The 23,179-nt window shown below is 34.0% G+C and overlaps 1 protein-coding gene and 1 pseudogene across 3 annotated transcripts in view; one reads left to right on the top strand and one right to left on the bottom strand.

The window, feature by feature from the left end:
• Positions 1–23,179, top strand: part of ARID2 (AT-rich interaction domain 2) — a 128,177-nt gene that overhangs the window by 79,033 nt on the left and 25,965 nt on the right. For 2 of the 3 annotated variants that reach the window (XM_039882237.1, XM_039882239.1), the window contains exons 7-15: positions 3,648–3,714; positions 3,823–4,073; positions 4,406–4,502; positions 4,598–4,807; positions 5,625–5,792; positions 11,249–11,330; positions 13,228–13,362; positions 13,995–14,191; positions 14,430–17,293. In XM_039882237.1, coding sequence (XP_039738171.1) covers positions 3,648–3,714; positions 3,823–4,073; positions 4,406–4,502; positions 4,598–4,807; positions 5,625–5,792; positions 11,249–11,330; positions 13,228–13,362; positions 13,995–14,191; positions 14,430–17,293 — 4,071 coding nt within the window. The remainder of the gene's footprint in view (positions 1–3,647; positions 3,715–3,822; positions 4,074–4,405; positions 4,503–4,597; positions 4,808–5,624; positions 5,793–11,248; positions 11,331–13,227; positions 13,363–13,994; positions 14,192–14,429; positions 17,294–23,179) is intronic. The other variant, XM_039882238.1, reaches the window with a different exon arrangement.
• On the bottom strand, positions 290–408 carry LOC120618747 (uncharacterized; annotated as a pseudogene).

Below are 23,179 nucleotides of genomic sequence, written 5' to 3'. Positions count from 1 at the left end.
GCATGTTTTTGCTGGAGATAAAATTGTATGTTTTAGGGTGTTACCTGAGCAATTTGAAGGTAACATTTCATTGCCATCTGATCTGCATTGTTACTGACAAGAAGTCAGTTTCATTCTTATTCTGTGTGTGATGTAGTATTTCTGACTGCTTTTAAGGTGTTTTCTTTATCATTTATTTATTTATTTAATTTATTTATTTATTTTTTTTTTTAGGTGAGGCTACCCTTGGTTGACCTCACAGATTACAAGGACCTTGTCAGCTTACAATCCCTTATTTTTTACTTTTTTACGCCCACAGCACCTGGTCTTCCTAGGTGGTTTACCATCCAAGTATTAACCAGGCCTGACCCTGCTTAGCTTCCAAGATCAGACAGGATCCGGCTTGTTCAGGGTGGCATAGCTGTAGACTCTATCATTTATTTTTAATACACCTTGTTGTGACTTTTGCTTTTCTTGTTCAGGGTTCATTTAGCTTCTTGGTTTGGTATTTTTCAGGAAATTTGAAAAGGTTTTGGCAATTATTTCTTCAACTGTTTTTATTCTTCCCCCATTTTTCTGGGACTATGTTTATACATATGTTAGATCGTGATACTGTTCCACAGGCTACTGTGGCTTTGTTTATTATTTTTAGATCTTTTTTTCTCCTTTGTACTTCATTGTGGATAGTGTCGTGTTTTCATTTTCTCTTCTTCATTAAGCTCATCTAGTCAGATTTTTTATTTTAGATGTTATGTTTTTCAGTTCCAGAAATTCCATGTGATTCTCTCTTATATTATCCTCATTTATCTTAATTATATATATATTTTCCTTTAAATTTTTGAGCAATTTTAATAATAGTTGTTTTAAAGTTCTTGTCTAATTCCATTGTCTTTATTATTTCTGGGTCTGTTTTTCTTGAAATTGATTTTTGTCTTAGTTATGGGTCATATTTCCTGCTTTCTTTGTATATCTAGTAAATTTAAATTAGAAATGGATATTGGGAATGTTACATTATTTAGTCTCTAGATTTGGGTGTCTTAGAGAATTATGAACTTTCTTGTGGCATGCTTTTAAAAGATAATTGGATGACCTTAATCCTCTAGAAAGTTGTTTTTAAGCTTCGTTGGGATCTATATAGATTAGCTTTTGTTCTAGAACTAGTTTATCCCTATTCCTAAAGCATAGCCTTTTTTGGATTTCTATGAATTAGCTGGGTATATAGAGTTTCTCTGGGTAATTGTTTAGTTACAGCTCCTCCTCAGTTCTGTCCATTTTTTGGCCTGATATTTTGGAATTTCACCATACACATGCATAGCTCAGTACTTAGCAATTAAGTCAAGTATGCTTCTGCAGATTCATGGGGCTTTCTATTCATTGCCCCTCCTTTCTTGCAAATTTCCTCTCAAATTCTAGCTGTGTTGACCTTGCTGAGCTCTCTGATCAGTCTCCTCAGCTTAGCAATAGCTATGATCTCTTGGATTTATTATCCCTGTGCCATAGTCTAGACAGAGTGCCCATGTAAAAATATTAGGGAGTCCTTGAGCTCACCTTATTTCTTCCCATCTTTCAGTGATTACAGTTTTGCATTGTTTGTTGTCCCATCTTTAAGAACAATTGTTTTATACATATTAATTTATGATAGGATGACAGCTACAGTACTCCACTGTGGCCTGAGCAAAGTTTCTTCCAAGCATTTTTCCTAGATTGTAATTTTATATATATATACATACATACATACATACATACATACATACATACATACATACATATATATATATATTTGAGCAATGAGACTTTCATAACATATTTTATTCGTTTAGTATTTATTTAAATCCCATTCACTTTTCTTTAGTACAGGTCAGTAGATGAGTTTTCTCAGTTTTCATTTGTCAGAAAATGTCTTTATTTCACCTTTATTCTTAAAGAGCAATTTCATTATATAAAGATTCTAGTTTGGCAGATATTTTCTTCCATCACTTTTAAAATATCCTATTTTCTTCTGGCTTCCATTATTTCTTTCACAAAGTCTACTGTCATTTTAGTAGTTGCCTTTTTCAAGGTTATCTGTCCATTTTCCTCTTTACATTTAAGATGTTTCTCTTTGTCTTTGCTTTTCAGGAATTTTATTATGATGTTCCTACACATTTCTATTTTTCTTTCTTGGAGTTTGGAGTGCTGCTTAAATCTGTAGGTTGACATCTTTTACTTATTTTAGAAAATTCTCTGTTCTCTCTCTTCAATATTGTTTCTGCCCTTTCTCTCCTTCCTCAGGAACTTCCAGTTATTTTTATGTTAGAACTTTTTGCTATATCCTCTTTGTCTTATATGAGCTATTTCTGGTTTATTATTTTGTCTCTGTGCTTCCAACTTGATGTTTTTTCTGCTCTCTCTTTCATTTCACTAATTTTTTCTTGAGTTGAATCTAATCAATTGTTAAATCCATCCACTGAGTTCTTATTTTCTGTCCTAGAATTTCTATTTAGTTCTTATAGTTTCATTTATTTGCCCAAAATTATTTTTTTATTATCCATATCATTTTAAATTTTATGTCTGATAGCTTTATTATTTGAATTTTCTGTGGCCCTTTTTTCTTCATATACCTAATTCTTTTTGTTGTTGTTACCACAATATTTTTATCATGAGGGTTTTTTTTGCAGTGGGTCCTTTTGGTGATGGACCTTTGCTCAGACTAGTGACTTTAAATGCAAAAGAACCTTAATTTCAAAAAATAAGATAGTTATTTTGAAGTATACATACCAGAAGGCTTAGAAATAAAAGGTGAAATAATAGCCTATATGCTTCTTTATGAGTACAAAAGTAATAAGCTAATACAGTTAAATGGCATAGACAAATTGAAGTTAAGTTCATTTTGTATAGACATATCAGTATAAAGGCATTTGTTTTTTTCTTAGCTTGAAAAAGAACATTAAACAATGGATGTTGACTCACTCCCTCTCACATATGGATCAAAAAACAGTTCGTAGATACTGAATACTGGAAAGCAACTTAAATATCTGGGTTATCAATTTGAGAACCCATAACTTCACTATTTGCTGTGTGATTTTCTTCTGTATATAGATTTACTCAGTAGCTAGCCAGCTATGTCTCAGGAGTATCTATAAACAGGAATACTGTGATTATATGCAGCTTACTAACAGAATTAAACTATCTTGATTTTCAAGTACTGATCAGCATAAACACTAACTATTTCTAGATATTTTTATAGCTGTAAAGTAAACTGAAAATATCTGTGATTCATATTTTTGACAATGTCACAGGTACTGCTAATATTACTGTCGTTTATTGTTCAGAGTTGAAGAAAATGCTAAGGAAATGCTAAATTTTAGTTAGAGGTTAAAGATCATAAAGATGTCATTTTTCCCTTCATTCAAGTTCATATATGCCCTAATTTCTTTCACAAACCTTTTAGGGATCTGTGGACCCCAGGCTAAGAACACCTGGTCCAGAATACCACCTTGTTATATAACTACCATAACTATAGAAAATTAAATATTTATGTCAAATAATTAAATACATAGACTATAATAATGTCTACATGAATTTTAAAAAGTAGAAATGTTATACTTTTATAGTATGTGTAACTTTTTAAAGGAATAGAATAGTTGTTTCAAATTGTCAAGATTAAATATAATAATTTCTCATTCTAGTTTTGGAAAGACATTGTTGATGATAATGAAGTACGTGACCTCATTTCTGACAGAAGTAAGTCTCATGGTAAGTCAATGGGAAAAAGTTTTAGGTAACTTCGAAATATCAATAATAATAAATAGTAAATAAATAAATATCAATAATAAGAAGAAAAATATATCTTTTCTGTTGTAGAAGGTACATCAGGAGAATGGATTTGGGAACCTTTATTTCATCCACCTCGAAAGCTGGGCATTAATGATATTGAAGGACAACGGGTACTTCAAATTGCAGTGATTTTGCGAAATCTTTCTTTTGAAGAGGGCAATGTTAAGCTCTTGGCAGCTAATCGTACCTGTCTTCGTTTCCTGTTACTTTCTGCACATAGTCATTTTATTTCTCTAAGGCAATTAGGCCTTGACACATTAGGAAATATTGCAGCTGAGGTAAGCATGGGACAGTAACTTAAAACAATTTTTATAGTTGGTGGCAAAATTTACTTTAAAATTTTAGAATGTGTTATTATTATATTTGTCATATTTATAGAATATTCAGTGCTTACATATAGTTTTTGCTTAAAGTGGTATTATAGAACTATCATATACTTTTATGGAAAAAGTAAATATTTGAAATGATGCTCCAAATTTAGTGATGGCTATGCTCACAGTAATTACATTTTTTGAAGTTATGCAACATTATTTTGTTCATTTTTTATTAAATGTGAAATATACAGCACTAGAAGAAGCCTATCTCAATAATAATGTCCTTTTTTTCCCAGCTTTTATTGGACCCTGTTGATTTCAAAACTACTCATCTGATGTTTCATACTGTTACAAAATGCCTAATGTCAAGGGATAGATTTTTAAAGATGAGGGGTAAGTCCTCACTTGTTTTCTCACTGTCTAATGTGCACCAACTTTTTATCGTCTGTTAAAAAACAAATACATGTTTTTGTGTGTTTGCTTTTCAGGGATGGAAATTTTGGGAAATCTTTGCAAAGCAGAAGATAATGGTGTTTTGATTTGCGAATATGTCGATCAGGACTCATACAGAGAGATCATTTGTCATCTCACTTTACCTGATGTGCTGCTCGTAATCTCAACACTCGAGGTGCTATATATGCTCACAGAAATGGGAGATGTAGCTTGCACAAAAATAGCAAAAGTAGAAAAGAGCATAGGTAAGACTAAGCCAAAGGAACAGTTAAATTATTTTCTTTATTGAGGAAAAAATATCTAATATGCTATATAAAATCACAGTTGATATTTGGGGTTTACTGTTTAGTTCTAGGAGTTATTATCCTTTCAGACACATTTGTTTGTATTTTTCTTTCTGCCTATTTTAGATGAGCAAGAAACTCCTATCATATAGAGACCAGAATGTATAAGATTGTTAGTAATTCCTATTCTTTCTCTTTATTTCTATTACTATAAATGAAATTTGAAACCAACAAAGCTAACTCTCTGGAGAGCAGGTCTTTCTGTTTCATATGGTCACCTGCTACTCTTAAGCAACTAAAGTTGAGTAAAACAGGCTTTCTTCTGTTCCTAGAAGTTGCTGGTAATGGCACTGTCAATATCAGTGAACTCACCTCCATAGTGGGTTGTCATTTTACTCAGTGGTTCAAATGATTTCTTTTTTGGTGGGGGGAGGGCAGTGGATAAATAGTAAAACCAAAGTTAATAAAGATTTGAATTGAAAAGTATTATTGAGAAACTAAGATGTCACTTTCCATATTAATAACTTCTAAATCTAGCTACAGATCAGAATCACTTGGGAAGCTTTTTAAAACTAAAAATACCTAACCCCCACTCCAGAACTACTAAATCACTCTTCAGAGATTGAGCCTAAAAACCTTTTTTAAAGATCCACAGATACTTCCGATGTACAGTGATTCATAGATGGCATTTGAGAAGTAGTATTCTGTACAGCATGTATTTTTAAGCAATGTGTGTCTTTTATAATATTGATAACTATTGGTTTTTAATTTATTTTAGACATGTTAGTGTGTCTAGTTTCTATGGATATTCAGATGTTCGGCCCTGATGCACTAGCTGCAGTAAAACTCGTCGAACATCCAAGTTCTAGTCATCAAGTTTTATCTGAAATTAGGACACAAGCTGTAGAGCAAGTTCAAACGCAGATCCATGTAGCATCTGCCCCAGGTTAGTGTTTTTACATATTCTTTTTCAGTTTGTTTATTCACAACTGTGAGAGCAATAAGAAGTGCCCCAGATGGGCTTTTTATTTGTGATTTTGGTCATTGGAAATTGATATACCAGGAATAGGTTAATCATATGTTACATTATAATTTTCTCAGGTAGTCATCAGGATACATAAGTATAATACCCCCTAATGCTTCTAAATCTTGGACCAAACACCACAGAATCAGAGCCTAGGGTCAATCACATGTGCATACGTACACAAACACATATATAAGCGTGTATACCTGTACTTTGCACCCTTCTTAGCATCCCTCGAGTCAATTCTGTTAACTCAAATATCTTTAATTAGAATTCAAACCTGTCTAATAACCAGCATTCTCGTCAGTCCTTAGACTCCTTTTTCCTGGCTGAGTCATTATTTTTATATTTTATAACCCTCAGCCTTTTTGTAAAGTGCTTTCTCCACTTTCATTTGTCCTAATAGAAACACTCCATCTTTTACCTCACCTGTTCTCCCACCTTTCACTCTTCCCCAGACATTTTTCTTTCCTTTTTTTTTTTTTAATGGAGGATGCTTGTTTTCTTAGTTGATCTTACCCGTCACTTCACAGGTAATAATGGAAGCTATGTGGCATGAATTTCTTCAACTTGTTAATCTTTCACTTACAAACTTACTGTCATTTGAACTTCATTCCTTAGTCAGCTTCCCCTTGACTCAGGAAGAGATACTAACTTCTGAATCAGTGCTCTGAATATCAGTCCTCCCCATTTTCTCATTTTATGTCTTAAACCTCGTTCTTTACCTGCTTCTTACTTTCAGTCTAGAAATTCAAATCTTTCTCAACCTCCCACACTACCCTTAAAACAAAAATCTTATCATCCTTAGTCTTTAACTACCACATCCATTTAATCACCAGATCTTGTTGAGTCTTTCTAAATACCTTGGCCTCTTCAATTGCCAATGTTTATTACTCAGTCCTTCTCATCATATCTCTTCAGCTATCTTGTTCTATTTTCATTTAAGCATGATCCCATTTTCTCTACTTCTCTAATTTATAGAATCAAAATTATATACTCTATTTACACAGTTTGTAATATATCACGTTGTGTTGATTTCCGTTATGTCCTTCTAACGTATATGGCAGAGTTGTATCATATGTGCATTTAACTTGAATTCAACTAATAGAGCTGGACAAATAATAATAAAAGACATGAAAAAAATAAGTAGTTTTGACTGCTAATCTACTCAAAGAGCTTTTACCCACAGGCAATAGATGTTAAATAACCAATGCATATTGGGAATCAATGGCCAGCATGTTAATGGTTTCTCAACCTTGAAAAAGAAATGAAACAGTTCATATCACCAGTTAAGTGAGGGGTGAGGGTATGCTCTTATCCTCAAAAAAGAAACTGAAGATTAAATTAATTGAGGGTGAAAGGAAACTATCCAACAAAGAAAGAAATTAATAATCGGTGATACATTGAACTATAATGGGTCATTTGAAGAATATTCAGGGGCATTTTTTGATGAAAGCTACTATTTTTTTACCTGATCACTGACCTGTGACCTTAACAGATAAACTCACTGATAACCTAGGATTTGGTCCTCATTTGACAAATGAACAAAATTAAATATTGAGAGTTTGTGGATTGCTCATATATGTCGTAATTCATTGATAGATGTGAGAATAGGTCTCTAATGACTTAAAAGAGTTCATTTTTGATCTGGTGGGCACTTTATTACTTGCTCATTATGAATAACAGCTTTTTAATTATTCGATTAGTTACTGTTTATAGTTGTGCTCCCTTCCTCCATAGTTTTATTTAATACTGTTTTCTTAAGGAACAGTCGGTCATCTTCAAACTTTTTGCTCACTTCCTCTCATCGCTATGAAAACTTATGTAATCTTTCCCCCATTTTTAGGTTGACATCTAAATATCTTCATCATAATTTAAGTAGTTGCAAATAATGTTTTTATGTATATTAAATTGATATTTTAAAGTGAAAGTTAAACACTTTGTATCCAGTGGAATCTTGATATTTACCATCATCCATTTTTAAAAATTCACAAGCCTTTAATATCAGAAATTTTATGATATCCATCTTTCACCTTGAACTCATATCCATCACCCTATCAATACTTCTCAGCTATAAATATAGACACTTTAATTTTTTTCAATTTTCTGTTACTTTATAAAACTCTTTAAGTGTTTAAAATTTTATCATTACAAATTTTAGTAATATATAGCACATCAAATAATAGTGTATACATTATTTTTATAATTATTAAATAAAAAGTAAAATTATTGGAAGTGCATGTCTTAATGAGATGCACAACACTTTTTTCTCTAGTTCTTTGGAAAGTATTAGCTCATTGTGTCTCTGAATATTTTTTATTGCTAGAATGAAATGGAGATCAGCATTAATTTTATCTTTTTTCCTTTTTATAGATGTAAGTTGAAAACCTCGTTCATGTCAATAAATAGATGAAGATAGAACTTAAAATTCTTTTAATTTCTTTCTGAATTATCAAAAAATTATTAAAATTATATTTAAAATATTCTGACAATTTTAGTTCTCTTATGATTTTGTTGAAATCAAAGAATTAATACTTGACTCTGAGAAGTATTTGTTGCCCAGCCATTAGAGACATTTATTTTTGTTTATTGAAAATATATTTTGTTTATTGAAAAAGATATTAACAGGATATCTCTGTAAATTATACTTGCTACTCTTTTACTTAGATGCACCTTGTTTAACCTAATACTTTGAAGAAGTGTTAGCACAATGGTTCTCAACTTTAGTGTGTATCAGAATCACCCAGTGGGCTTACATGATGATTTCTAGATTCCATGCCTGAGTTTTTGATTCAGATGGACCTGAGAATTTTCTTTCCAACAAGTTCCCACTAGATGGTGATGCTGCAGATAATTGAAGATAATTGAAATATTGTTAATTTCAATACTAATACAATGTATTTTTGATAAAGTGCTTTTATCATGTGCTTTTAATACATTTATGTCAAAACCTTGGCTTAGCGCTGCAGATTTATCTCATTAAAAGAATCTTGCTTAAATCAGCCTTACTTTCTGTTACTTAGAAAAACACTTTTTCAAAGAAAGTATGTTGATATATCTTCCTACCTTCCTAACTTTAGAATTCTCTGATAGTTAAAGTTGCCATGAGATTGTCATGTGAATGAAATAAAATGCCACCACCTTTAGTATTCCTTTAAAATATTCTCTATGCTTTACTTACACAAGATTCTGCTTCAGAAATAATGCACTCTTTGACAGTAGTTGAGGGATAGAGGAAGGAAGGACATTAAGCAAAAATTGTCATCACTCTATAATATATCTAAATTCAGAACACATCAGAGGGTCAAAATACCCAATTTCTAATGCTCAGCATTGCCATTAACTATAATATAATATATATAACACTGAGATAGACAGGAAGCCCTACTATATAATATCTTGGTTAAAACGAGGCTTTGTGGACACTTATGTTTCTAAGGTGTTCTAGAGGTTTTAATACAACAACAATAATAATAGCTAATGTTTATATAGTGTTTACTGTGTGCCAGACATCGTTTTAAGTGGCTTGCATATAAACTCTAATCCTTATGACCAATGAGGTTAATGTACTATTATTCTCTTCATTTTATAGACAGAGAGGTTAAGTAACTTGCCTGTAGTTACACAGCTGGTACTGAGTGATGGAACTCTAGAGCTAGCTTCTCTGGCTCCATAGTCATACATTTAACCATAATTCTGCAGTTCTATTAAGGCTGGGTGAGAGTTAAGACCTTCTGTTCCAAAATGAGAGAAGAGCAATTGTCAAAGAAGTGATGTGTTCAGGCAAAGTAGGGTGTGTGTGCGTGTGTGTTTATAAAATGTTGAGTATCTGGAAAATTGATTCCTTTTAAAGTACAATTGTCTTTGTAGCCTTTGAAAGGTCTTCAGGTATCCTGAAGGAAATGCTTCTGAATTTGTAGTCACTTTTATAGTAATTATATGTTTCCAGTTTATAGTCTTAATTGTGGCTGCATCTTTCTTCTTTATGTTTGTAAAGTTTCTCATAATCTCAACATAATTTTTAATGTTTCATGCAATTGATAATTGATTCAGGAGATTTCAGTCTGAGTAGGGTGTACTCTCATTTTACAATCAATAAAGAAAACGGTAAATGATTTCTACACAAGTTCAAGCCCTAGAAAGATGTTTTCTATAACAGTGTTATCAAGTTAGGAGGAGAAAAAAAGATAAACTTGGGTGTACCAGGATAGTAATTTTGGTTCGAATTATGTTCTGTTAAGAAGCAGAATATCACAGGATGGCCTCTGAAATGTGACAGACCTGGATTCAAATACATCACTCTTAAATGAAGGCTTTCCAGCTATATCATCTCTGCTATCTCCATCACGTCGTGTTCCTTTGTGAACTTAATCTCTGAGTTTTAATTTTTTTCTGCAAAATGGAGATAGATTTGGATCTATATATAAGATTAAAACAATGTAAATATAAATGGCTTAATGAAGAGTAAATGTTCAGTAAGTGACTGCTACTAGCTGTTATCCCAGTTAAAGCCTGGGGGCCTCATTGAACATAGGTCACAATTGCTTCAGATCATTCACAGATTTGCTGTGCTGTGGAGTGAGTCCTCTAGTTCCAATAATTTAGAAGTGCATTTCTTCTCTTTGAGGGTTCTGAGAAGTTTTGTTAAATGTTACCTAAAAAAAAGTGGGTACATTTTATAAGTTTAAAAGCTATAAAAATCCTGCTGATTTTGTGTTGAAATAATATAGTTTAAAATTTTAACTATAAATACGTCAGATTCATATTTATTTATAACTTTTGTTTATATTACTTCATATTTTTCATGATTTCATTAGTTCCTTTGTATATAGCATAGCATTTCAGCTTTTTGCTCACCTTATTTCAGAAATTTTATATAAGGAGTTAATATGCATCTTTTATATTCAGAAAAGATTATTTTTGATACAGTCTGTATCTGTAACTACAGGAAGAGGAGCTTTTTTACAGGTGTGTTAAGCTGTGTGACCTTGGGCTAGTTATTTTAATCACTTTGAGTCTCAGTTTCCTCGCCTGTACCCATCTCGCCAAAGAATTAAGAAAGAAATGTACAAAGTATTTAACTCAGTGTCTGACCTCTGAGAAAAATAGAGTTTATATTAGCGATATAATTCATATTATTGTTATTATGTGAATGATTATGAGCTTAAAAAAATAGTTCATCTAAAGCCTCTAAGATAGTGCCTGGTGTAATATGTGCTCTATTATAAGTTTCTCAAATTTGTATACTTTCATTATTTTTATACACCTTTTTAAAAGGTATTCATTGTGAATTTTAATTGGTTCAGTATCCATGAACTAAATATGGCATATAGTGACTAAATTTTTAAATGATGTAGCTAATGTATTTTTTTCTTTAGCTTCCAGAGCAGTTGTAGCACAGCATGTTGCTCCACCTCCAGGAATAGTGGAAATAGATAGTGAGAAGTTTGCTTGTCAGTGGTAAGTGGTTTATTTCTATTAAGGCTTTATCCTCGGGAAGAATAAAGCACAACAGAAAAGGAAATGTATTTCAATAGTCATCCAGAATGTTTTATTCTGTATTTCTTTTTAGTTAGAATAGAATATCACTTATACAAAGAAAGGACAATGTAAAACCACTTCACCTGTATTTTGGAATAATTTGAAAGAAAAATATTTATCAGAATCCAGAATTAAAAGTTTGATTAGAATTTCATTAAATTACACTACCTAACTTCTTTTCAGAGTAAAATTTGTTTTAAAAGTTATCTTTGACTTTGTAGAAAATAAGGTTTGTCAAATTATAGTTGTTTTTCTTACCTTAATGTTTTATTAAAACTGAATCGGACTGACTACGAAAATAAAACCAGATTTTGTTGTTATATATCTCTTCTTTTTCATCAAAAGCAAAATTTCTTCTTCATAGCTAATTTTTTCTTTTTGTGAGTAGTAAGGGGAAACTAATCAAATGATAGACTGGCTAGTTTGTCTATATTGAAATAAATCAAAAATAATATTTCTTGAGAAGACTGAGTAGTTATATCTCAGCTACTTTCTGAAAAAAATAAATGTAGACTTGGTTTGATTTCATTTTGTCTTGGATAGTTGCCTCTACTTTATTTATGAATTTCAACTTAAATTCTTTAGAAAATTAACAGATTGAAGTATTAAGATCGCTTTCCAATGATGTAATACTTTTAAAACTTCTTTTCTTGATCCCGTTTCTCCCATTCTCTAACATTATTTGTCCTCCATTCCATGCTTCTGTCATTCTGTGTTCCATGTTTTTGGTGCTTTCATATCTTTGTTCCTATGACAATTTTCTCTAGACTTTTCCAGTTTCCTTAAATAAGGTTTATAGTTTTATATATCTCTAATTATTTGCTTTTTCCTCACGTTCCATATTGTTCACCTTGACCCTTTATACTTGATGAATCTCTTCCAATAATACTGGGAAATGTTTACCTTCTACATTGAAACCAAAAAAAGTTTTTTGTATCTAGTTGTTTTGAAAACTCAATACTCAAAGGGTTATGAAAGTTAGAAAAAGTATGTACCACATCCATTGTAAAATGTGTGTGTGTGGGTGTAGATTTGGTTTCATAAATCTCTGTTGCATACTTCTGCCTGTTTTAGGGGAAGAGGAAGAGAGACTCATTTTACAATTATTTTATCATAATTATTATTTGATGCAGTTTATAAGAAACAGCTGTAAGTTGGCCTGTTGTGTACGTAATGAGCCCTAGAAAGAGTCCTATATGGATAACTAGGCCTCCAGTTGTAACTTATACATGGAAGTTACTTGATATAAAAGACAAACTGAAGTTTGAATTAGTTTGTATGGGATTAAAAATAGAAGTCTCTGAAGTGGGGAATGGGAGTGTGTAGCATGGGAAGTATTGTTTTAGGAAGTAGTTGAAAGTTTGGGTAGGTTGTTTTTTTTTTTAAAGGAATTTGATCCAAGAGCCATCAAAAGTTTAGTTCCATTTTTCCTCTATTTTCCACATCTCCAATAGCTCATATATGGGAACTTTTTTTGTATTTTGATTATTACAAGACAGAAACCTGAGTAGATATTCACTGAATAAAACTGTTGTAGAATATTTGTTGCCAACAGACCAACCTTGCCGTTGCTGGAATATGAACAATTTTTATTTTGTTATTAATGATTTTTTATACTACATATGAATAGTTAATCCTTTACTTGATTTAGTCTAAAACCTAGCATGTATTTTTGCTAATAACATGAAACAGTGAAATCTGATTAATAGAAATAATTATTAGTTTATGATACATTGCCTTCAAATGGTTTTAGCATACTTAAATGTAGACTCTTTACATTCTTTGCATAATGGCATTTATTTTTCTTCTCTTTTAGGCTAAATGCTCATTTTGAAGTAAATCCAGATTGTTCTGTCTCTCGAGCAGAAATGTACTCTGAGTACCTCTCAACTTGTAGTAAATTAGCTCGTGGTGGAATCCTAACATCAACCGGATTTTATAAATGTCTTAGGTAGGAGACATAGTTCTTAACTTTAAATAGTTAATTTATATTACATACAACACCTCTTGTTTTTGAGAAAATATTATCTGTTTTTAAATATCTCCACTACTTGAAATTTCATATAGTTGGTTTGTAGTATGGTAGAAGTTTAAATACAAGAGAATTTTGGACATCACATATTGTTTGCGTTTGAACATTATGAGGTTTATCAAAGAAAAAGAAGGAAGAAATTAAGTTTGCTTTTTTCCAACCTACTTTTATATGTTGAAGACATGACTTTTGCTCTTTTTAACCTTGAATAATGGTTTATAACTAATACTGTCTTCAAATATCAAGGCTCTTTGAAGTTTTGCAAAGTTCATAAAATAGGCATTACCTATATGCAGCTTTTTTGTTAATTATATATGCAGTAAAATTGTTTAAACCAAACAAGGTTAATATTAATAATGACTTTAAAAATTGGAGAACTGATCTTTATTTCTTTCTTTGCTTCCCACTCTTGCATAATGTAACCATAGTATCATACTGGTTCATACATAAATGGCACTGAATATATTGCTGCTGTTCATGTAAACATTGTTAGAAGTTAGCATTTTCTTAGTGTGCTAGTTATCAAAACTGAGTATCTATGTACTTTACAGAACGGTCTTTCCAAATCATACAGTGAAGAGAGTAGAGGATTCCAGTAACAACGGGCAGGCTCATATTCATGTAGTAGGAGTAAAACGGAGGGCTATACCACTTCCCATTCAAATGTACTATCAGCAGCAACCAGTTTCTACTCCTGTTGTTCGTGTTGATTCTGTTCCTGATATATCTCCAAGTCCTTCACCTGCAGGTATCAATTTTTATTGTTTTAAATATTGCCAATTTTTATACATTTTTTAAATGTAGGACTTTTACTTGTTTTTCTAGTAGCATTTTCTTATTCTATTACTTAATCATATTCATATGATGCAAAGTTGTTAGATATTAATTTCTTAAAACTGTTTTCTCTTGAATTAAGTAAAATAATTCCTTCATGCAGCTTTTCAATCATTTCATTATGAATTTTGACTTTTCCCCCATATTTTCAGGAATCCCTCATGGACCACAAACTGTAGGAAACCATTTTCAGAGGACTCCTGTTACCAACCAATCTTCAAATTTGACTGCAACACAAATATCTTTTCCAGTACAAGGTGTTCACACTGTGGCACAGACTGTTTCAAGAATTCCACCAAACCCTTCAGTTCATACCCACCAGCAGCAAAATGCTCCAATGACTGTCATTCAAAATAAAGCTCCAATTCCTTGTGAAGTTGTTAAGGCTACAGTAATCCAGAATTCTATACCCCAGACAGCAGTTCCTGTTAGTATTGCTGTGGGAGGAGGAGCTGCACAGAGTTCTGTCGTTCAGAATCATAGTACAGGGCCACAACCTGTTGCAGTTGTAAATTCCCAGGCATTGCTTCACCATCCATCTGTAATTTCACAACAGTCTCCATTGCACACAGTGGTACCAGGACAAATACCTTCCGGCACTCCTGTTACGGTAATTCAACAAGCTGTCCCACAGAGTCATATATTTGGCAGAGTACAGAACATACCACCATGTACTTCTACAGTTTCACAGGGTCAACAGTTAATCACCACATCACCCCAACCTGTGCAAACTTCATCTCAACAAACATCAGCTGGTAGCCAGCCACAAGACACTGTTATCATAGCACCCCCACAGTATGTAACAACTTCTGCATCCAATATTGTCTCAGCAACTTCAGTACAGAATTTTCAGGTAGCTACAGGACAAATGGTTACCATTGCTGGTGTCCCTAGTCCACAACCCTCAAGAGTAGGGTTTCAGAACATTGCACCCAAACCTCTTCCTTCTCAGCAAGTTTCATCAACGGTGGTACAACAGCCTATCCAACAACCGCAGCAGCCAACCCAACAAAGTGTAGTGATCGTAAGCCAGCCAGCTCAACAAGGTCAGACTTATGCACCAGCCATTCATCAAATTGTTCTTGCTAATCCAGCAGCTCTTCCAGCTGGTCAGACAGTTCAGCTAACCGGACAACCAAACATAACTCCATCTTCCTCACCATCACCTGTCCCAGCTTCTAATAACCAAGTCCCTACTGCTATGTCATCTTCTTCCACCCCTCAGTCACAAGGACCACCTCCTACTGTCAGTCAAATGCTATCTGTGAAAAGGCAGCAACAGCAGCAGCATTCACCAGCACCCCCACCCCAACAGGTACAAGTACAAGTTCAGCAGCCACAACAAGTACAGATGCAAGTTCAGTCACAGCAAACAAATGCAGGAGTTGGTCAGCCTGCTTCTGGTGAGTCGAGTCTGATAAAACAGTTGCTGCTTCCAAAGCGTGGTCCTTCAACTCCAGGTGGTAAGCTTATTCTCCCAGCTCCACAGATTCCTCCCCCTAATAATGCAAGAGCTCCAAGCCCTCAGGTGGTATACCAGGTGGCCAATAACCAAGCAGCAGGTTTTGGAGTGCAGGGGCAAACTCCAGCACAGCAGCTATTGGTTGGGCAGCAAAATGTTCAGTTGGTCCAAAGTGCAATGCCACCCACAGGGGGAGTGCAAACCATGCCTATCTCAAACTTACAAATATTGCCAGGCCCACTGATCTCAAATAGCCCAGCAACCATTTTCCAAGGGACTTCTGGCAACCAGGTAACTATAACAGTTGTGCCAAATACAAGTTTTGCAACTGCAACTGTGAGTCAGGGAAATGCAACTCAGCTCATTGCTCCAGCAGGAATCACCATGAGCGGGACCCAGGCAGGAGTTGGACTTCAGGTGCAAACACTTCCAGCCACCCAGGCATCTCCAGCTGGACAATCATCTTGTACTACTGCTACTCCCCCATTCAAAGGTGATAAAATAATTTGCCAAAAGGAGGAGGAAGCAAAAGAGGCAACAGGTTTACATGTTCATGAACGTAAAATTGAAGTCATGGAGAACCCGTCTTGCCGACGAGGAACTATGAACACCAGCAATGGGGATACAAAGGAAAATGAAATGCAGGTGGGAAGTCTTTTAAATGGGAGAAAGTACAGTGACTCAAGTCTACCTCCTTCAAACTCAGGGAAAATTCAAAGTGAGGTTAATCAATGCTCACTAATCAGTAATGGGCCATCGTTAGAATTAGGTGAGAATGGAGCACCTGGAAAACAGAACTCAGAACAAATGGACATGCAGGATATCAAAAGTGATTTGAGAAAACCCCTAGTTAATGGAATCTGTGATTTTGATAAAGGAGATGGTTCTCATTTAAGCAAAAACATTCCAAATCACAAAACTTCCAATCATGTAGGAAATGGCGAGATATCTCCAATGGAACCACAAGGGACTTTAGATGCCACTCAGCAAGATACTGCCAAAGTTGATCAACTAGAAAGAATTTCTAATGGACCTATATTAACTTTGGGTGGTTCACCATCTATGAGCAGTATACAGGAGGCTTCAAATGTGGCAGCACAGCAATTTAGTGGTACCGATTTGCCCAATGGACCTCTAGCTTCAAGTTTGAATTCAGACGTGCCTCAGCAACGCCCAAGTGTAGTTGTCTCACCACATTCTACAACCTCTGTTATACAGGGGCATCAAATCATAGCAGTTCCTCACTCAGGATCAAGAGTGTCCCATTCTCCTGCCCTATCATCTGACGTTCGGCCTACAAATGGCACAGCAGAATGCAAAACTGTTAAGAGGCCAGCAGAAGATAATGATAGGGAAACAGTCACAGGAATCCCAAATAAAGTAGGCGTTAGAATTGTTACAATCAGTGACCCCAACAATGCTGGCTGCAGTGCAACAATGGTTGCCGTGCCAGCAGGAGCAGATCCAAGCACTGTAGCTAAAGTAGCAATAGAAAGTGCTGTTCAGCAAAAGCAGCAGCATCCACCATCATACATACAGAATGTGGCCCCACAGGTAAGTCATTCTGCTATCGCATTGTTCTTTCAAAAATTTAGATTTGGAAGTACAATTTTAGGGGAAATGTACTGTTTTTTATGTCTCACATTGCAGTTAATTGTATTAGCTTATCAAGGTACTCAAACTGTTGTGCTTTTCTTTTTCTTTTTTTTTCGTAGTGTTAAACAGTTTACAGTTGTTAACTTTAGCATATGGTTTAAAGACCCTTTCTATTTTGCTATAGACCCAAATTAGTAATTTTATAGATCCGAGATAGAGAAACACTTGTAATCTAACATCTTTTGGAGAATTTTTGAAATGTAACTTAGTCTCCTTTTGGAGTTTGAGGTGGGGGATGTTACTAAAAGTACTCTAAAAGGGAATTTCTGTATTTGATTTGACACAAGTGTTTTTTGGCTCTTTTTAAAGTACTTTTGTAAAAAAGATGAACCTCATAAGAATTTTATCAAGTGTGTTTTGTAATATTTATGTATTGAATTAGTATCCTTATTTTTTTAAAGGTATTATAATTTCAATTTGTTTGAGTTGTTCTGTTACTAATTTTGTGTTTTTTATTCCTTTGCTCTACTGTCATGTTTCTGCTATTCTCTTTTTAATGCCTACCATTCCATCTTCATGCCTTTGTAGATAAATGTGTTTTCTACGAACAGTGCTACTGTATTGAGGGTCCAATGAACCTGTAAAGATTTTAAGGACAATCCTGTAATTTCCACTGGAGCTAGGGGTTCACTTCACAGTTGTCTCTCACCTATTTTCTGGATTACTTCTCCTTCACTCTCTTTCTAATTACTACTTGTCCAGAACCTTCTGTGACTATTGCCAACTCTGCTAGACTCTTTTGGCATGAGTTTCTTCTCTGCACTTAATGGTGAAGACAGCAGATCTTTGGCCACTGTTGTGTTGATACCAAATCTAGGTGTGAGGGAAGGGGAGGCAGCAAATTGAAGTAATTATTGGTAAATATGTAGTTATTGCCATTTTATTATTTAATTTTTTGATCTCTTTTTTTCTTTTTAAAGAAATCCCTTTAACATTTCTTGTAATACTGGTTTGGCAGTAATGAACTTGAACTTTTTCTTGTCTAGGAAGGTCTTTATCTCTCCTTTGATTTTAAATGATAGCATTGCTGGGTCCAGTAATCTTGGCTTGTAGGTTCTTGCTTTTCATTCTTTTGAATATTTTGTGCCAATCCCTTCTGGCCTGCAAGTTTCTTTTGAGAAATCATCTACAGTCTTATGGGAGCTCCCTTGTAGATAACTAACTGCTATTCTCTTGCTGTTTTTAAGATTCTGTCTCTTACCTTTGGCATTTAATTAGGATGTGTCTTGGTGTGGGCCACTTTCTTTGGGCCTTTTTTTGTTTGGGACTCTCTGCACTTCTCAGGCTGCTTGTTTGTGAGGACAGGCCAGTGGAGGAGCTGTTGTGCAGGGGCTTACCCTAAGGAGCAGGATTCATGTTAACGGGACTCTGATGCCTGCCAAGTCTGCCCTTTGGGTGTGTCATTTGTGGAGAAGGTTGGGTGGTATTCTGGTGTGGTCTGAAGCTAGCCACCATGCATATTGGTTCTGGGGCCTTTTGGGAGGGGCTCTGCAGACCAAGTTCAGCATTAGCTGATGCCATGCCTGGGGCCACTTGATATGAGCTACTTGTATTGGGGGTAGAGAAGCCTGGGAGAGGCCAAGCTATGAACTGAGGTTGGCTGCTGCTAGTGCTGGGCTTGGGGCTGCTTAGCAAGTGGTACAGGGTACACCGAGGCCAGATGCTGCTTATTTGGGGTTTGTGAACATTTGAGAGATTTTAGGAAAGTCTGAAGCATGAGCCAAGACAGGCTGTTTGTATTGAAAAGCCCATGAAAGCAACACAGGGTCTCAGGGAAACTCCTGGTGTTAGCCAGGTGAATGGAGACTCAGATATGGAGCCTGCCTGCATGTGCAGACTGAGTGAGAGGAGGGCTCAAAAAAGGAACAATGGCTTCTGCCAGTACTTCTGTCCGAAGTCTGACCATTCAGTTCTCATAAGTTCCCAGCACTGAAGCTCAGAGCAAGTGAGTCTGTCAGCGAGTAAGTCAATTCATGGTCCCTTTAAGAAGAATGTCTGGAACTTTAGCAGCCCTCTGTCTCACTCAGCCACAGTCTATGGTGATTTTCACAGCCAGAAGTTATGGGGACTTCTCTTCCCGGCACTGGAACTCAGAGCTGGGGAACCTGGGTGGGGCTGGAACCCCTCATTCCTCACTGGGGACCCCACAACTGAGATATTCCTCCCAATTTTTGACCGCCACAAGTGTGTGGGACCAGCTTGTTTTGCATCTTTGCCCCTTCTGCTAGTCTTGATGTGGCTTTTTCTGTATATCCTTAGTTATAGGACTTCTGTTCAGCCATACTTCAGGTGGTTTTCAATAATGGTTGTTCTGTAGTTTAGTTGTAATTTTTATGCATTCATGGGAGGAGGCAAGCATAGAGTTTACCTACTTCGCCATCTATACCAGAAGCCCCAATCTAAATTTCTTTATATATTCTTAACATTTTGTTTTTAGACTTTGGTTTAACATCATCTTACATGTGAATTGGTACCTTAAATGGAATAGATAAAATTGAGGATTTTAAATGTGACTTTTTAGCCAAACTTTGTTATTTCCACCATTTCAAAGGCTCTAGGGATATTAAGGAGGCACCTGGACCCCAAAAAGGGACTTCCACACTTGCATAATGCCCAGCGGTAGAAAGACTGCAGGAAAATGTCCCTGCGAAAATGGCCAACACATAATCATTTGTAATACCATCATTATTTTATTTTTCTTTTCTCAATCTTATTCCTTCTCACTCCCATTAATCAACTGTTAATTTGATTTACAGGAAAAAAAAAGACAAATAAAGGAGAAAGATATATAAAAGTAAATGATATAACCATCGATTTTTTATTTAAGTAGTATATAGTTGTGTACTATATGCAAATACAAAATAAATTATACCTACTTCAAGACAAATTTCTTTATTTGTAATTGCCTTTTTTTATTCTGTTATATTTGCAAGTTAAAGTGAAACGGGCTACTGTTTCTGAAAGCCCTTCCCTCTTCCACTATTCATGAATCGATATATTCTGGAAGTATAAAAATAGATTGGCATATAGAAAAATAAAAATAAAGAAATGAAACAAACTTTAGTTACAAATACCTAAAGCCTTGCCTTTTTCAGGAGCATGTAAAACATATATTGAACATAACTTATCTCTCTTAATCCCATGGTCTGATGACATGCCAAATTCTTGTATATAAAAATAGTCTACTTAAGGATGTACCTATTTAAGGTATTTTATGTATGATGATATTATATAACACTGTGTGTATTGATATCTTCGTGATCTTTTCCTTCCTTTGTATACTACTATATCTTCTCTCTTAAGAATGTGATTTATTTAAAATAGCTGTATTCTTTATTTCTAAAATTGGTATTTGGTTGGCATGTAGAAATTTGAGCTTAAAAGGTTACCTGAGTCTTATCAGGAAGCAGATCTGTAGCCTTAAGGGGGCAGCATTTAGTCATAGCCATAGAACATTTTAGCAAGAGCCATGAGAATATCATTTCAATGTTTTTTTAAGAGTACTAGTGCTCAGATTTGTAGACTAGTAGCATATTGTAATAACTAAGAAAGGTATTACCACCAAACATAATTTTTTGTTTACATTCTAAAATGTTCTTTCAAGAGAGGCTTGGATTATATTTTCTAGATTTATATTTATTGTGAGAAAAAAACTTGGTAGTTTAAGAAAATAATCCCTTATGTTTCATTGATCTACTTAGCTCTGTTTAATTCTTTTTTGTTTGTTACTTTTTATTATGAAAAATTTTTTTGAAACACACAAAAGTTGCTCAATAAGGCACCATGTATTCATCACCAAGAATCAAATATTATCACCATTTTGCCTTTCTAGTTTCATCTATTCCCCACCACCATCATTTTTTTTCCTAGAGTACTTTAAAGTAAATCCAAAACATTATTTCATTTCACCAATAAATATTTCAGTATATATTTATCTAATAGTTAAATACTTTTAAATATGTACCTCCATAATACCAAATCACACCTAACAAAAAAAGTAATTTCTTAATATTATCTGACACTTAATTTATGTTTAGTGTTCCCTAGTCGTGTTAAAAACTTTTTTTAAACAACTTGCTCAAATTAGGATTCACAAGTTTTCTACACATTGCCTTTATCTTTTATTCTTAATGTAACAGCTTGGAGTAACTTCAGTCATCTTTGCCACATCTCTCATTTGGGTTAAAATACCAATGTTTCCCTGTTAAATTTTCTATGTTATACCAGTAAGAGTTCCACAATTAAAAGAAAACACCAAGTAAGATAAAAATTTCTTAGCACTTATCAAAATAAAAATGAGCTTAATTTACAAATATATGACAAGATAATAAAATGGCTAATTTAAAAGGTCATAGTGTAAGGAATCAGAATGTTCATTCTGAGGGAGTATGATACTTCTGACAAATTTACACTTTAAAATTTTGAGATATTTGTAACTTGTCATTCATCAGTACTTGTATTTGCTGCAACTGATCCTCTTGGGTACTACCACTTAGTAGAATTTCTTGGGTTTTTAATGTAATATTTTCATTTCATATGAACAGTTTGGCTAATTTTTTTTGATAGATTGATTATAATGTTATTGTCCCTTTTTTTCCTTCTGGCCCTCTTTTTTTTTTTCCTGTCTGCTTTCTCACCATCAGTTTTTATGCCTTTAAAACTTTGCAGGTAAATGAATGATTGTCAGATCCATGTTTCCAGCATTCACTTCTTTTGATAGACATTTGTAGTTTTTGATCTGTCACTGTCCCCGAAGTGAACTCATCATCTTTCCTCGAAAATATGGTTTCCCTTCTGGACTTCTCTATTAGCATAATAATAATAACAATAACAACAACAACAACAACAATGGTCACTTATTGAGAATCTAAAGTTAGGCTCTCCATATATAAGTTCTTTAGTCTTCTCACCATCTCATAAGTTAGGTTGTATTATACTTTAGAGATGAGGGAACTGAGGATCAAGAGAAGTAGGTTGCCCAAGGTTATATAACTAGTTAAAAGACAGATTGAAATTTGCATCCTGATCTGTCAAGCTGGGAAGCCCACATCCCATCCATGCATGTGTATGTATTCTCACTAACAATATTATAAAATCTTAAGGGTGAGATCCTGTTATAGAAACAGTTTCAATCATATCCCAAAAGTAGTGTTTTTTTTTTTTCTTAAAGCTTAGGTCAAAAGTACTAATGACTTCACATTTCCAAGAACTTTCACTTTCAGCATTTTATTATCTTCCTCTTTTCATTTTTATACTATAACTTTATGTTTGTGGGGTTTTTTTGTGTTTTTCTTTTTTGTAGTATGGCTCTTAAACTGAAGTTTTCAGTAATTTTTAACTTAGTTTTGTCCAACTATTTCCAATATTACATTATACATGAACAAGTATATTTAATATTTTATCAGAGTTTAAATTTATTTTCATTAAACTGCTTTAAAAATGGTGTGCTACCATTTCTATGAAATATTCGATATTATTTTTCCATTTGCGGTATGTTATGAATGAAATCTGAGTTAAGGATTCAAAGAAAATGTATTGCCTCAAATTAGTTTAAGCTATAGTGTAATTATTTACGTATGTGTTTTTCAAAGAGAAAGGGATGGGATATAGAAAAAAACATAGTTTATATTTAAAAAGCCTATACCTACAATTAGTATCTTTTCTATTATTCATCAAAAGTTATAACGGAGCAGTTTTAAAGACTAAAGTTGTTAGTTAAAACAGCTTACTGCAAAGTAATGTTTACAACATTCTACTTATATGGTTACATCATTTTTAACTCTT

Source organism: Pteropus medius, unplaced genomic scaffold (assembly GCF_902729225.1).
Source record: "Pteropus medius unplaced genomic scaffold, Ma_sr-lr_union100, whole genome shotgun sequence".
Taxonomy (NCBI): Eukaryota; Metazoa; Chordata; class Mammalia; order Chiroptera; family Pteropodidae; genus Pteropus; species Pteropus medius.
This window is presented reverse-complemented; position numbering and strand designations above follow the sequence as displayed.